We start from the raw sequence: 17,300 nt of genomic DNA, 5'->3' as shown, positions 1-17,300 counted from the left end.
AAGGCAACAAAATATAGAAAATATTGAAAAAATATAATAAAATATAACATCTAATATTTTTTTACGGTTTGCTATAACCGGCACTTTGATCCATTTGAATTATTACAGCATTTTAAAACGTCCCAGTTGTGTTTTTTAATTTATAAATTTATTATAGCCATGGAATTAGACCCCTCGTCTACGCTTATGTTATGACGTTTCTCAGGACGGCTAAATCAAGTCCGTTTACACCCACTAAAGAAGCATTTCCCTATTCCCTACCAAGTGCAAAAGACAGAGATAGAATATAGATCGACGTTCAGTGTAACTTAGTCTATAGACGATTATAGATTCTATCGATGTAATAATAATATTGAACCGTAAAAAATCATTTTATATTTTATACGCATTATGGTAATAGTGTTTTTATATTATGTGTGAGTCACTCTCTATAATTTGGACCGCGGAGTATAGTAAGAATAAGCACCAATAACATGACAATAAAATTAATTAAAGACTCAAATTAAATTAAATACTGATTTTACATTTTAGTAGTACTTTCAGAAAATGGCACATAAAATAAATTAAAACTATAAATAATGTATATAGATTCAAGCAGAATGTAGGGATGCTATAATAAAAACTATGTCTTCATTCTTAAATGAGTGAGATCTTTCAAAAAGATGAACTTAATTAAACTCACAACCGATGAACTGATACTATTTCAAACAAATATAAAAATACGAAGTGAAAATGTCACACCCTGTATACGAAAACTTAGAATAAGGATTATTAGGAAAAAATATCAATTACTCTTTTGCATTTTCCTAAAATCTAATGTTAAGATAATAATGAACTGAATTACCATTTAAATATTAAATATTGCCATATTAATTATTGTTTAGACATTAATAAACAAATAAAAAAGATCTTGTAATAAAATTAAATTAACAGTATTATAACTTGTTTCTTACATTTGTTCCTAACACTCCTTATTAACATATTACAAATTTTTCTGTTTTATTAAGTATTTATATCAAATCTAACATTTCAGTGCCCTGCACTGTACTCCAATTTCAGTACATTTACATTCCAGGCACGGTCCTGATAATTCCGATATTATCCTGCCTACTCTGTACATCCTGCCATAAATATTACAACCTGCTAATTTCAACAAACCCACTCCCGGAGAATCCACACTGTTCGGATGATGTGAATTTGAATCTCCCTCGTTTACACTCTCCCGCTGTTCCACGTTCTCTGTAGAGGCTTGCGCTAAGTTCGGCATTTGGTGTATAGATGGCTCGGGCGTCGTGAAAACAGTCGACAAAGCCTCGGCTGTCTTTCCAGCAATGGAGGTTTGAATTTTGTTTGTGTGCGTCTCATGTTTTTCTTCGCCGGAAAATAAAATCTGTAATACTTTATCGAGAGAAAACTCTTCTTCTGTCTTAGTAGTAATGTGTTCGGTAGTTTTTGTGGTGTTGTGTTGTAGTGTTTGTAGAGGTTTTTCAGTAATGAATTGTGGTACTGGCGTTGTTGTTTTTCGGGCTAAAAAGGGCATCATATCTCCGATAAGTGACTGCAAATTTGGAGCTGGCTCCGTACGGATAACGTCGCGAAACGGGTCGGGAGTGACAATTCTGTCGGATAGAGACATGGTTTCCTGGGAGTTGGAAGTTCCATCCAGGCGGTCCAGTACCACTGTCGGGGCTTCTGCGTCTGTAAAGGTAACAGTCGTAGTTAATTTTATGAAACACGTATTAATAATTACAGTTTGCTGTAGCAGAAATATTGTTCGTGAGCACGGCCAGTTGCGATATTTTATAATCGATCTATTTTGATTAACGTTAACTAAATTGTAGTACCTCTGCTATTTCCATTGCCTTGTTTCAGAGTCTACAATCGTGGCAGCACACTGCATGACTTTTGACAAGTTGCTTCAATTGTTTACATGACAAATGTCAAATATCTGTAGAAGTGTACGTTTGGTTTACGTATTATTTTTATATTTTTCAGCTCAAGTTTTAATTAAATTACTTATGTCAAAATAAAAGAAGATATTTGTCAAAAATATAATTATACCGATTGTCATAAGCCTCTAGGTACTTGCAGCCACAAAAAGTCAAAATATATAAAATATTGAAATCCAATCGTCAATTTTGACACTTCTCGGCTGATTCAACAGATTAATATTACAAAGCCAACGTGATGTATCGTAGCTGACTCGAAATAAAGTTAATACCTAACCATTTCTCACGATCTCTTGTTAATATCTAAAATGGTACACTAAAAAAACCTACCGCACACGTAATGTGGACAGCACAGAGTGAGGTCTTGAACTGACGATTTTCTGCAACCTGGCCTAGGAATAGGGCAAGTAGGTTTCTGACAAACAATATTTCCATAGAAACAGGTGCATGCGACGCAAGGCGAGTCCGATGGTACTGATTGTCCATGGACCACTTCTCGTCCATCTTGATCTGCACAGTCAGCTACAAAGAAACCAAATGAGGTTAGAAACTCAAACATTAGTTTTAAATGACGTACCGTTCATTGGTTTAGGTGCAATGGTGATAGAAGGGACTGTGACGGCGTTTTCATAGAAGTTTTCTAGTATGGGTGGGTCTTTTGGTACAAACCCTCCTGAAAGACAAATACGTGTTCGTAAATATCCAAAAAAAATATACTTATAGATGGGATTTACCTTCTGTTTCAACAGGTGGTGAAAATAGGTTGGTATATCCAAAAGATGTATCAGTTACTTTTTCCTGGGCGTATACTGTATTGTCTTTAGCTGAATCTTTTTTTACATCTAAAGCGTCGGCAGCAACAAAAGGAATTATCCTAAAAAAATAGTTTTTGATATACTTTAAATTAGACTTATTTACCCTTAAAACAATGACTTTACCTTACGTTTGGTAAAGACGGTGGCAAAGACGGCTCGTTGTAATCATAATCATAATCTTCAACTTTCTGTTTTGTAATGTTGAGAATAGCTTCAATTTCCGGTCGGATATTGGGAATATTTGGAACATCTCTTAAAGTTGCGCTAGCGACGTTTACTTTAGTTATTAAGTCGACTTCAGTAACATCCTCTTCTGTAGTAGAAGCGTTGGATTCTTCGCTACTGGTTGTTGACACGATATCCTCTAAATTCGTTATTCGAACATCTGCTAGTTTGTTAATTTCGTTAGCGTCAACTGGTAGTACTGTGGTCAGCTCTATTTTGTTAGATTCCAAAAAAGGTAGCGAGTTGCCTTTAATGCAGTCTGTAGAATTCAGAACAGTTCTTAAAGTAACAGGGTATGTATTATTTTGAAATGAATCTGTAGTTGTATAATACTCAGTAGTTGTCAAGTCTGTGGTTTGTTCTGATGATTCAGTTTGGAGTTCTGTTGCATTGTCTTCTACTGGTTTTACTGTAGAAGGGTTTTCTAATGTCGTGGATTCATTTGTTACGTTAACATCTTCAGTAGTCACAGTGTCATCAGTGTTAATTGTACGCTCAGTTTCATTTTCAACTTTCCTATCCACTTTCCCATCTAAAAGAGATTCGAATATGCTGAAAAGGCTGTCATCCATAAAGTTAAAGTAATCAGGGGATTTGGTACGCTCCTCTTTGTAATTTGTTGTAGTAATAGCATTTACTGTTTTGAATGTTGAAGACTCTGTTGGTTTGACAGGTTTTGTTGTTGTGGAATAAACCCTTCTGTAATTTGTGTTTTGAAATTCATAGTTTGTAGTAGCGTAGTACACTCCTGGGAAGTCCTCTTTGTGTTCTGCGTGATTTCTCGTCGAATGTTTATCAGTACTTTGTTTTTCGTCCATAGAATTGTAGTAGAAGGGCTTCGTGGTGCTGGGATTGAAAGAGACCCCTGTGAAGTGCCTTGTTGTACCGAAAGTAGCAGGACTTCTGTGTTTTGTTGTCGAAGGAGGTAAAGATTCTGCCAAGACGTAGAATGGAGCAACGGTTACAACTTCTCCAGTATTTTTAGGCTTTTGGTTAACCTCTTTTCGAAGCTTGGCGTATTCTTTGCTTACGATTGGAAAAAGACCGTAGTTGGGTTCGGGTTGAATTTCTATGGTTCCACCTAAAGCAGAAATATTTGTTTTAAAAAAGGATAACAGTGAAGCACAAACTATCAATAATAGTCAGTTTTTATATTTATTTAAAAAAAGTTGTGATCTTACTGCAGTTATAACTAGCCGCACAACATTGTCCAGGTTTGATAACAGGAGTGCAGCCTAAGAGGGGTGGAGCGCAAGATAAGGGCTCACATCTGAGGAGCCCTTTCATGCAGTAGCAATTATCACAGACAGAATGGCCAACGCCAAGAACTTTTTCACCTTCAGAATGGTGCACTCCATCCACCATGCAACCATCTGAAAAGGTTATAAGGGGTTAAAAACAATTTTTAAATTAAAATTAGGTACCTCAACTACAAACTTAAATGAAATATAACAAGCGTTTGTTATGATTAGTTATTCGTCTGCTGTAAATGGTCTAAGGCAATGATAAATAACAATTATTTTAGAGTCCTTACTTGTGTTAGAAACCTCACCACAAATGTCGATTGCTACCAATGAATAGTTGCGTAATGACGTAAAATATGATATAGATGAATTTAAGTTTGCTTTATATGTATAAAGAAACAAAACAAAATAAACAGAGGCATAACACATAGCGACAGAGTTAAATAAACCAAAGTGGACACCTGTTCCTTTTGACATTTATGTTAATATACTGACCACTACTGCACCTACTTCTGTTAAACAGAGTGTAATACAAGACCTGTTTCTGCTGATCGAGTTGTAAGTTGAAATTTCATTCTCCGTAAAAGTTATCGTCTTACTGAATGGATTTACCATGCACCTTGCTGCTATCATCGCTAATCTCGTTCGTATCATCTCAGTACACTAATTGATATTGACACGAACAGTAACCATAATTCTGTTTAGGAAATCGAACAAATATCTAACAAAATCGTTACTAGGATAAGTCAAAGTAGTTGCACCACATTTTTTAAAAAACAGAGTATGTTTTGTTTATTATAAAGGGTAAAATTATAAAAGAACTGTTATAGGGCATTAAAATCTTCAGTTTTTAAATACATTAGAAGCTAATATGGAATTGCCTCAGAAATAAACAGTATATGTATACTATACAGAGTGAATCACAACTTATCAAAAAAAAAAAAATTGTAAAATCCTTATAGTTTCTGAAAAAAAAATATTGAAGTTGTAGTATTTACAACCGTTACATCGCTGGACTACTGTAGTGTCTAGCGCCATTCGCGTCGTGCGCTGTACGCAATGCACTCTCCATGTGACTCCAATCGATTCCGAATACTGAAATCCGATTTTAGTATTAACGTTTTTGCAATAGTGTTTATATTAGTTTTTCAAGTGTCAAAAATGGCTTACGTGTATAACAATTTGGAGTTGATGGATATTGTTTTAATTTATGGTGAAGCATTTTTGCTGTGAAATGGTATAAACGAGTTTTTCTTTAGGATTCATATAAAACTGATATTGAGAAAAATAATTCTTCAACGACATCAAAGTACTGTTGGATTAGTTCATCAGATGTATTAGAAATTTTTAGAAATATATCATCTGCATACATAGTAAAATGAGGTTATGTGCCCAATATCATTGAGGAACGAAGGAAAAAAAATGGGATCCAAGATGGAGCCTTGAGGAACACCCATACTTATATCTATGCACTTTATTGTTCTGTATATTGATTGAAATGCTATAAATTCACATACTGTTGTCTACCTTCAAGAAATTTCTGTTTTTTAAAAATTGGTATTATTTTGCAATTCTTTAATGCATTTGGAAGAGCTTCCGTTTCAAATGATACAGTTATCATACAGGGTGATTTCATTTTAAATACAGAAACTGGGCTGGGGGAAGATTCATTACCAAAAAATAAGTACAGTACAATCTCACTAATCCGGCATCATGGAAAATGTATATGTAAACAGTATTAAATTAAAAAACGTTACTTTTAATTGTTTATTAACAAAGAGATTGGTACATAGACACATACATATTACAGTTGTGTATGCATATACAGGATGATTCAGAACTTATCCAAAAAAAAAATCTGGATGTTCAGGGGACTCTTACAAATACGATTTTGTAAAGAAAAAATCAAAAAGGGCAGTTCGAAAATAATTTAAAAATACACTTCTGCACGGCACTGGAAACTGGTCCACTGTAACACCTGACCTGACGTAATGCGACCGTCACAGCGACAGTGATAAAAACGGACAAAAACTTGAAAGAATTTCGCAAGGAAATGAATAAATAGAATTTTATAGCAGCTATTTTATACCAGCAAATTCAACTGATTTTGCTGCTATTGTTATTATTAATTAATGAAATTAATTTGTGGTTTTACTTAATAAAATACTAATTTGACATACCTGATGTTACAACAATTGTTCAAAATTTTGTCCACCGACCTGTAAACACATTTGATCCTGTCTTACTAAGTTTCTACAAACTAACACAAATGTTGTCCTGCTTCACCATAACGCAAATGTTTCATTATAATACAAATGTTGTCTTGCTTCACCATGAATTAAAACGATATCCATCAACTCCGAGTTGCTATACACAAGCCATTTTTGATACTAACTGGGTACTAAAAAGCTATTGTAAACACTACCACAACGACGACTGTATTGGGAGTCGCTGAGGCCACGTGGCTCTCACGCGTATTGCGATTGACGCTAGAGACTACAGTTGTCCAGCGATGTAGTGTTTGAAAGTAGTCCAACTTCAATAATTTCTTTCTCGGAAACTATAAGGATTTTACAAAAATTTTGTTTACGATATTGACTCCATTTCTCATGCCGCATCTATTCCCAATTTTTTTTGGATAAGTTGTGAATCACCCTGTATATGTATATTGTAATATTTTTATGTAAAATAATCTTTCAACTAAACTATAACTGTATAAACTGTATTCTTCAAGGATAGTAAACAAACGCGGAAAAAATAACGCCGGATTACTGGACGTGTCGATGTAGTGAAGTGCCGGATTATAGAGATTCTACTGTAGTTTGCTCTATAAACTTTTTTCCTGCGGAACTCGGTATTCGAGATACAGGGTGTTAAAGTTTACAAAAAAAATATATTTTCTGCTATATTTTCATAATGCGCTAACGAAATGAATGAAATTTACTAAAGCGTATTCACTTAATTAGACCTTTTATTGGATGTAATATTAATCTTGTGGCTTTAGCCAGTGGCGTGCTACTGGAGGTGCCGCCCCATTTTCCTAGGAAAGAAATACGCCACTGGCGGTTTTTTGTAGAAATAATGTTACATTCAGGTACTGTTACGTTAAATGAATTATATTATTTATATTTCACATCATTGTGATCATTGTAATCCAGAACTGGCCGACTTTGTTTGTCCTTCAGTTGGTTCCCTTTCAACGTTTGAAATTGCTCTGTCAGTACATTACCTTTTGATACAGATTTCTTCGGATCAATTGTTGTGGTACTGCTCGTTGTCGTCGGTAGATGTGAAGTGCAGTTGTACTGCACTGGGCAGCAAATCGTGGGGTCGTACAGCGGAACGCAGCCCTCTATAGGCAGTAAACATTTTGGTTTGACGCAGGTCTGTTGTCCTCCTAAGCAGTAACAATATTCGCATAGGGATGATGAGTGCATGGCCGACCCGGGACCGTAGATACTTCCGTTGAAAATACAAGCTGGAAAATGATATTTAAATTAAGTTATTCGATTATTTCTCTGCTTGTTGTTTCTCCGCTTGTTGCTCACCATTGCCCAGAATAGTCTTGTCGGGTGGTAAGTTAAAGCCATCGTCAGGATCAGAGCGGGCTTCCAAGCTGTTTCCGCCACCAGGAAAATCTTCAAAAGAGTACGAGAATTTTAATTAGTTATTTTTTTTTTGTTAAACTAAAAAGTTTTATATGATATTTTCCAAATATTTGTCATAATTCCAAGAGGTTGTTCTTTGAATTAACGAGCGTTCAAATAAAAACATGGTCGAAGTTGGCTCTGACACATTGGACGTAGGGAGTAGCTTATAGCGACCAACTTAACCTCATTTCTCAACGAGCTGTATAGCAGCTGTCAGTTTCAATAACGTTAATGACTATATAACTTTATTTTAAAGAATAATCGTGATAACAATAACAAACAATTAAAGGAGCTGCGGAAAGTGTCCCCCTCCTTGTTATAACAATAAATTAAAGCAGCTGCTGAAAGTGTCCCCCTCCTTGTTCCAAGCACTTTTCACACCTGTTCCTCAAAGAATTAAAGACATTTTCTAAGATGCTCGGGGTATTGTTAATTTCACGAATCTTGTCTATAAGTCGAGCCTGCAGATGGTTTAAATCAGGAATAGGCAGTTCAAAAATAGTGTTTTTAAGGTAAGGCCACAAAAAGAAATCACACGGCGTAATATCACATGACCTCGGTGGAAATTCATGTTCAGCATTGAGACTTATTAGTCGATTTTGGAAAACTTCCCTCAACATATTCATCGTCTCGCCTGCCGTATGTGCCCTTGCGCCATCTTGTTGAAAGTAAAAGTTTGTAATTTCGTTTTCTTCCAGCTGGTTAACAAAAGGAGCGATAATTTCTTCTCTATACCTTTGCGCAGTAAGAGTACCATTAAAAAAAATAGGTCCATAAATCCTCCTTCGATTGAGAGCACACCAAACTCCAATTTTTTGAGCGTGTAGAGGGCCCTCGACAAAAAAGTTATCTGGTTTTTCAGAAGACCACATTCTCATATTCTGTGAGTTTACGTAACCACTTAAATGAAACCAGGCTTCATCAGAAAAAAAGGTGATATTATGAAGTTCACCGTAGTTGTTTAAAAACCATTCACAAAATACAGCCCGTCGCGGAAAATCAACTTCATGAAGTTCTTGCTGACAAGTTAAACGATAGGAGAACAAACGCAAATCTTTTTTTAACACTGTGTGGCAGGTACCGACTGATACTCCCACCATTTGTGATAAAACACGTACAGAAGTTCTTGGCGCATTTTCCATTATTTGTTGGACATTTTCTTTTAATTCTTCAGTCCGCTTTTTAGGTCGGCCGCTTCCTTCTTTTCTTGTTACACTGCCCGTTTCACGAAAAACATTAACACAACGCTGAACTGCACTTTGAAAAATTTTGTACTCAACAACGCCGGGAAATTGATTTTGAAATTCTATGAAACATTCCTCAATAGAATACTTCCATATTCCATCAATCTTGCGTCCATTTCTAAAGTAGGACTCTATGATAAACACTTTTTGTTCTTGAGAAAACACCATTTTAAACGCTTTTTAAAACGAAAATATTCAAATTGATAGCGGCGATATAGCGCTTTGACAGATGACGTTTAAGTTCATTTGCTATACGCTACGCCCTACGTCCAAATTTTCAGAACCAACCTGACCACGTTTTTATTTGAACGCTCGTTATTTTAGATTAAAAATTATATCCCCACGTACCTAAATTATAAAATTTTTGAGCAAAAGAAATATATTATGTTGCGATACACATCCTGATGTGCAATATGGATATTAAAATAAATTTAATATTTTTTAAATGTATATTTTATTATCAACCATCGTATTTGATGTTTTAAATGAGTTTTTCATGATTCTACGTTCATTAGTCTTTTCCTTCTTACCTGCACATATTAGTTCGGGACAACAGGTCCTGTATCTGTGCAGAAGAATGCACCCAGGTGGCGGAGGGTTGGGTAATTTTGGACACACCCTTAGATAACACAGCAAGGCGCCCCTATTGCAGGTGCAGTTTAGACAGGGCTCTGCGGTTGCCACCTCGGTACCCTCTTCGTGTCTGTCGTCATCGTACCAACAATCTGAAAGGTAACTGCATGTAATAACTGATTTTCGTACAGTATAAGTATAAAGGGTGTTTAGAAACTTGGAAAGGATATTTTAATATTGGGTGGAGGTCATTAAAATCGTTGAAATTGCAAAACTGTGCTTAAATTTAATAACAATCAAAACGGTTGAAACTTATTGGGAACCTCTGGAATCGTCTCCGACTTACATACCACATAAAATAAGGTTAACAGTGGTGGCCGTAAATAACGTGCCGCTCTATTAGTCAGTTTTTTGAAGTAAATAGAAAAATTGTTATTTTAGTTTTAGGTAGTCGTAATTTGTATCTATTACTGTGAAAATTATTACTGAACAAATGTTTAAGTGCGGTCATTAACTTCACTAGATTTATACTTTTTAAGAATATGGTCAAGAAAAGGCATTTTTCAGAAGAAAAACGTGTACTTTTTTGCAAAAATGGGATATATAACTCTTTGATAACACTAATTCATTTGAACAACTTCCGGTTTCATTGGAAATTTGTTTCACTTATTCTTTATTAATTTCATATATTTAGTGGCCTCAGACAGTATTTTTAATAATAATTCGAGCAATGTATTATACAGGGTGATTCACAAACGATGGCCAAAATTGAAACCTCGTACTCTTTGGTGAATTTTAATTTCAATTCGTTTTTTAAGTTTTACCCGAAAATCAAACTTTTTTCGAAAAACATAAGAGAGTAATAATTTGTGGAAAATTGAAAGACGAATCCGAAAATATGGTTGTTACCGTAAAGCAGTGGCGTACTATTTTATTTAGAAAAATATGCCACCGATACCTTGTATCTCTGCCACTGAAGCATTTAAATTCTAGGAAAAGGCCTCAGATTTTGGACAATGTTTACATAAATACATGTGCCCAATTTCAAATTATTTCATTTATTAGTTTTTAAGTTATTAAAAAAAATAAAAAAAATATTTTATTATATTTAACACCCTTAACGAAGCGTCCTAGATAAAAACTATATAAGAAATACTTCCCTTAAAATTCTCCAAAGAATACGAGGTTTTATATTTGGTAACCGTTTGTGAATCACCCTGTATCAGGCTTCTAATATTTTAAAAGCCTAATAACACAGCATGGTATATAGAACTTGTATATTTTTTGATGCTGCATCCGAATTTTGTTATTTGATTGTGTAATGGAATATTTTTAAATGTTCTTTTTTTCTATATTTTTTTAATTGATGTTTAGGCGTTTTTCTAATTGCATATTCTGATGTTATTAGCAAAGAAGTAAATCGCAATAAAATGAGAATTATAGATTACTCTGTACAGCGATTTTCAAATAAGCATACACCAACTCATGTAAACACAGTGTAGAGCCTGTGGTTCCAAACAAGTTTATTGCGTAGGATTAAAAAAATTATTTCGCAAAAACTACTTCTAAAACTAAAAATAATTATTACAAAAATCATCCAAAGAAACATCCTGTATTTTTGCTGTCCTATTATCACAAGACAAATCACGTAAAAAATAGCTGCTACAAAGTGATGTATTTGTTTCCTCATTTTACTTGGGACTGATTCTTCAGGTAGCATCCCTTCTCCTTCTCATATACAATTAAAGATATATACAAAAAAAGCATAAGAATTACAAACTTTTAGAAAAAAAAAGGATGACATTCTGAAGCGACAGTGACAAAAACTTTTAGGCATGACTATTATGATTATACATAATTGTTTTTCAATTTAACAAATTTAATATTATTACAATATGTCTGCATAAAATCGGATTTTTTTGCCTTAAGAAAAAATGTTGTTTTTTGAAGTGATCCCTGAATTAAAAAAAATCATTTTTCGCATATAGATCTCCTAAGAAATGTATGTCCATAACAGAACAAGATTTCGTCAAGAAATATTACTAACCGTATTAACGTTAGTTTCGCGTCCATAATAACGAGCATTGTTGCAGTCAAGGTTGTCCACCTTAAGAAGATAAAACATCATTATAATCCGTCTGAGCTTTACACGAAACATTTGCATTATTATGACATTAAGCGGTTTTTAATTATCGACATTATTGAGGTAAGTAATAAAATCACGGCAGATGGTGTGAAAATACCATACTTTCGTAGACAAAGCCTGGGTGATATTATCTTTAGTATTATAGGAATAATGAGTGAACTCTTAAGTGAATTTATAACATGTTACGAAGAATCCATTGAAATCACTTCATATATACGTAATTTTGAAATGAATTAATTATTTAATTTATGGTTAATTTTATGTAATGCAATATATTTCTTTCTCAATGTTTTATAAATGACAATATGGTACTGTCCTTATACAGGGTGTAACGGATGCTGATGTCCAAACTTCAGGGGGTTATTATACAAGTAATTTTCAACAAAAAAGTATTATAAGATTTTTTTGGAAAGTTGATAGTTGCTCTTTTATTTAATATTTTTTGATTTCAAAAAATTTTGTGCCTTTTTTCATAAAAACAAAAATATCTCTGTTATTCTTACAGCCACATAAAATTTAGGCATATCATCGGAAAGAGCGTTAAATTTACTACAAGACTAGCGCATATGAGTGTTTAAAAAATTTTCTATACCAGGAGTTGTAAAAAATTAAATGTAATAATTGGAAATGAGCAGAATTAGTGGTATCTCCTTATTGATGATAACGCCAAACATTTGTTAATGAGGACGTATTTTTTCTTCAGCAAAAAGTACTGTAAGCTTTTCAACGATATATCAACTTTTGAGTTTGCTATTTTTTTGGCAACAATATCAAGGGCAAAAGTAATAAAACCGTCCCTCCAATAATCAATACAGATTCAAAGTTAACGTATGGATGGGTATAATTGGAAATTACGTTCTTAGACCAATTATACTAGAAAATACATTAAATGCAGAGGCATTTCTTGATCTTCAGAACGAACTGCATAATATATTAGAAGAGGTTCCTTTAAATTTTCAGATTAATTCCTGGCTTCAAATGGATGGTTGCCCTGCAGACAACAGCAGGGAGATTCGGGCATGGCTAAACGAGTATCATGAAGATAGATGGATAGGACGCTTTGGTACAGTTAGGTGGCCTCCTCGAAGTCCTGATCTAACTCCGTTAGACTTCTTTTGGTGGGGTAGATTAAAATTTTTGGTATATGAGGTACCAATTGAAATTCGAGAACAGCTCGAACAAAGGATTTTTGCTTGTTGGGAGCTACTTCTACAGCAAAATGGAGAAGTACGTCGCACAGTTCCTTTCGTGTGGAGAAGGTGCGCTTTATGTATCCGTCAAGGGGAAGATTACATCGAAAATTATTAAGTCATTGTAAACATGTTACTAAGTTATAACTAATTTTTTCTTCAATTTTGTTACTTTAATTTAAAAAAACAGTATTAAAATAAAAATTAAATACTATAAACTTTGTGTATTTTCGATTTTTACGGTTTTATTACCTTTGTCCTTGATATTGTTGCCAAAAAAAATAGCAAACTCAAAAGTTGATATATCGTTGAAAAGCTTACTAAATACAGTAGTTTTTGTTGAAGAAAAAACATGTCCTCATTAACAAATTTTTGGCGTTACCACCAATAAGGAGATACCACTAATTTTGCTCATTTCACAATTATTTAATTTAACTTTTTACAGCACCTAGTATAGAAGATTTTTAAACACTCATATATGCTCATCTTGTGGTAAATTTAACGCTCTTTCCGATGGTATGTCTAAATTTGATGCGGCTGTAAGAATAACAAAAATATTTTTGTTTCTATGAAAAATGGCAAACAATTTTTTGAAATCAAAAAGTGTTAAATAAAAGAGCAACTATCAACTTTCCAAAAAAATCTTATAATACTTTTTTGTTGAAAATTACTTGTATAATAACCCCCTGAAGTTTGGCCATCAGCATCCGTTACACCCTGTATATATTGCCTGAATAAAATATTTTTTAGAAAGTTTATTAAAATATAAAAAAGATAAAAATATATAAATTAGTACTCGCAAAACTCACAATTGATCTATATTTTTGCTAATACATGGTTAGTTTTAAAACAAAAATTTGACAGACAACATTTTTTAAATAAACCATCCTTGATTGTAGCAGAAATTTTCGGATAATTGTTGGAAAGTTACTCCTAAATTAGCAGACAATTTAATAAAATTTGATATTTACATCTTTTTTGGTTTTCATATCAAAGCCGCCTTTTTACATTTTTTTTTTGGGAACTTTAAGGGACTATATCTCCGATAAAGTAAACGTAAGACAGTGGCGGCTCGTGCCGTTGTGAATAGGTGAGGCCCGTGGCTTTTTTACTAGGTAGGCAAGAGAGAAAAAAAAGCGCCGCAGGCAAAAATTTTTTAAATTTCAAAGTCAAATGATTAAATCTGGAAATTTTGAGTTGCATTATAGAAAAACTGATGTTCACGAGCAGGATTTTCATTCAGATTTTATAAAAAATAATACGCAACTATTTGGTTATTTTATTAATCGCCTCTCAAATAATACATCATTTTTTATTATGGAGATCTTTGCCAATAGCCCTACTATAACCGTAAATTAAAAAATTGTATTTACAATAAAATTAAGTAACAGAAAAAACAAAGTGATATATTTACCTAATAATTAACAAAATTGTTCCTACTTGGTTTATGGATATTAAAAAATATGAAAAAATATAAGAACAAATTTTCATAACGTAGCCAGCCAACTTATCTATTTACATATAAAACAACGCCGCCAGCTTTTCGTGTGCCTCCACTTTTAACAAAATATTTTAAATACATAGTCATGTTTTTATAAAACAAGTTTATTTATCCGTTGTTTAAGCACAAAAAGTTTCTACCGTGACGCTTGTTGCAGGAATTGTTAAAACTGGGCAAAACAATTTGTGTGTTTCGGAAAAATACCATTTTCTGTACAAAATATTAAGTTCGTTTTTCAACCTATTTCAAAAACGTTTGGATACATTCATAATAAACATTTAAACGATTTTTCGGGAAATTTGTTTACATATTCCGGAAATTTTAAGGAATCTATGAAAGCAAAAAAATTTAAATCATATAAATTCTTGAAACGAGTAGGTAGTTAAGGGTTAAGGGGTAGTTAAGTAGGTAGTAGGTAGTTAAGGGGAAATATATTTCCAAAATATTTCTAATTCGTCGTAACTTTTGTCCCGTTTACTTGGTAGTCCAGTAATATTTTTCGCATAATTAAAAATATATTTAAATTTTTCTTCGTTTCTTAATTCAGAAATTCTTTAACTAGTGATTTTAATTTGTTTAGAACAGTAGTTTACGTCATTACATATTGAAAAAGGTGTTTCAAGAGATAAAACAATATTGTGAGATAGTTTCATTATTAGCTACTGAGTTGATAATATAATAACTATTAAATTACGTTAAATTTAGTCTTACTTTGTTTTATTGTAAGGAAGTTGTTTTTTATTTACTCTAAATTAATACCTGCCTTATCCTTATCCTTAAAGCCTTTGTACTATCCCTCACACTGACATCAGACACCACCCGCGTACTATGCGACGCGTGCATTAACCGCGAACTGAAGCTACGGGACAAGTACAAGCAGCTTTGAGCCGGCCTCAGTTCCCTCCTAAATCACGTTATTTTAACCGCCTCGCTTGGAGGGGCAACCGTAGCATACTTTAGGCATGTGTGACGTAGGCGCTTGCTATTATCACGTTGTTTTCAGACGCATTGGACACGAATCTGAAGTCAGTCCAGCGCCAGCTGAAGTAAATAAATAAATAAATTGTTACTTTTAAATTTGAAACAATATTATTTTACGTTCTTCGAGGCGCCTGTGCCTTTCGAGTATACTTAAAGCAACGTAATTATTCCGAAGGTGCGCTCGTCGAGATTTCAGGGGCAGGATACGAATAATTTGCGTCTTGCAACCGCAATTAGCGATCCACGGCCGGTCGCAAACACGTCGGCAATTATCGCGCACAATTCCCGGTACGCCTTATTCCGCAAAAAACATTTCATATTCGCCGGGCGCAAAATGCGTTGTCTGCGGCTTCGTCTTATTCTCATACACACTTCACCGTTCAGCAGACGGACGCGTAGAGGTTGTCCCGTTACGATCCGTGACCTGTGGTCCTCCCGGCCGTCCATGCCGCCGATTTTCGATACGAATGATGGGAAAATGCGAGGCTGGGTTTGTTTACGGCATGCTGTACAGGGCGTCCGCGATACGAGTGCCAGGGGTTCGATTAGTAACGCAGCATAGCTCAATAAACTGTAAAAGTCTCAGGCGGCGGTTAGATTGTGAATTCGTACGCAAAAGTTGTAGGATTTCAAAAATCCAATTTAGCGCTGACCTTGTCGCCAATTTTGTGGGTCAAATCAAGGTCGACTTAAAAATTTCGATGAGAAACTCCTATTTTTTAACTTATAAATCGATAGAGCGTAAAAATTTACGTCCGAGTATGAAATCAGAAATTTTTTCCGGGATATCCTTGAAGGTCATGTCAAGGTCGAATTTGTTTTTTCTTAATAACTCGACGGGTTTTTAACTGTAGAGATAAATGTTGCAAGGTAGTTGCAGTAGTACTTTTAATGACAAATTTATTAGTGACCTTTTATTTGCCCTTGACCTTTTGTTCTTGGTCAAATAGAAGTCAAATTTTGAAACCTGTATTTTTAATGTCAACATCAATAAAACACCAAATTTAATCTCCAAGTCCAGTAAAAGTTCGTTTAAAGATCATAATAATAATGATGATAAAGGGAAATATCAAAAAGTTTAAAAAAATAAGAAAATAAGGTTAACACAGAGCATAAGGGGATAAGGATATAGCTTGTAACACTTTTCTCTACAGTTTTCTCAATTCCACCTTGAAATGACCTTTAAAGATACCCAAGATCAAATTTTTGATTCCATATCCGAAAGTAAAATTTTACAGTATATCGATTTATAAAATAAAAAATAGGGGTTTCTAATTGAAATTCTTAAGTTGACCTTGATTAGACCTTAAAAATTAGTGTCAAGGTCGAAGACAAGATCACCGCTAAACTGGTTTTATGAAATCCTACAACTTTTTCTTAAATTTGTTTTGATTTGATTTCAGCCTGAAGAGTTACCGGAGGGATTCGTGTCTTTTTGGGACACCGTATATATTTTGAAAAGAGTGAAAAAAGTACCAAGATCTTACATAGTATTAAACAAAAGGTAACAAAGTGAAAATAAACTTAAAGCTTTAATGAGTTATTTATAAACGTTATTTATAAATTTGTCTAAGGTGAGGCGCAGCCCTAGAAAGATCTACAGATTTTTTTAGAATTGGCGGAAAAGGGAATTTTGCCTTATTTCTTGGGATTTTCAAGTCATTTTAAAAAGTATACTTAAATAACTACTAAATGAACTTTAAATGCAGCTGAGCACTATACTCTATTTGAATAACTTCTCAGTAGGGAAAACAAGGTCACTAGATGTACAAACAGAGGTAT

General features: G+C 33.8%; 1 protein-coding gene across 1 annotated transcript; it reads right to left on the bottom strand.

Annotated features, from left to right (window-relative positions):
• Positions 1 to 449: 449 nt before the first annotated feature.
• LOC108904224 lies at positions 450 to 15,501 on the bottom strand. The gene is made up of 12 exons (XM_023455351.1): positions 15,483 to 15,501; positions 14,665 to 14,706; positions 9,636 to 9,852; positions 8,796 to 8,821; positions 7,782 to 7,871; positions 7,463 to 7,711; positions 4,171 to 4,362; positions 2,888 to 4,070; positions 2,684 to 2,823; positions 2,527 to 2,622; positions 2,280 to 2,471; positions 450 to 1,698 (listed from the first exon to the last, which is right to left on the bottom strand). Exons 1-12 carry the CDS (start codon positions 15,499 to 15,501, stop codon positions 1,022 to 1,024), a joined length of 3,123 nt encoding a protein of 1,040 aa, XP_023311119.1. The 3' UTR covers positions 450 to 1,021.
• Between the last annotated feature and the right edge of the window lie 1,799 nt (positions 15,502 to 17,300).

The sequence above is a fragment of the Anoplophora glabripennis genome, unplaced genomic scaffold (assembly GCF_000390285.2).
Source record: "Anoplophora glabripennis isolate ALB-LARVAE unplaced genomic scaffold, Agla_2.0 scaffold46, whole genome shotgun sequence".
Classification (NCBI taxonomy): Eukaryota; Metazoa; Arthropoda; class Insecta; order Coleoptera; family Cerambycidae; genus Anoplophora; species Anoplophora glabripennis.
The sequence above is the reverse complement of the archived record's forward strand: the minus strand, read 5'-3'. Positions and strand labels throughout refer to the sequence as shown.

Excerpts from the sequence above, each read along its gene's own strand:
- LOC108904224 (XM_023455351.1), bottom strand. Across the intron at positions 9,853-14,664 it reads CGTCACGGTAGAAACTTTTT|ATTGTTGGTACGATGACGAC; the intron begins GTGCTTAAACAA and ends GTTACCTTTCAG. Across the intron at positions 2,472-2,526 it reads TGCACCTAAACCAATGAACG|CTGACTGTGCAGATCAAGAT; the intron begins GTACGTCATTTA and ends GTTTCTTTGTAG.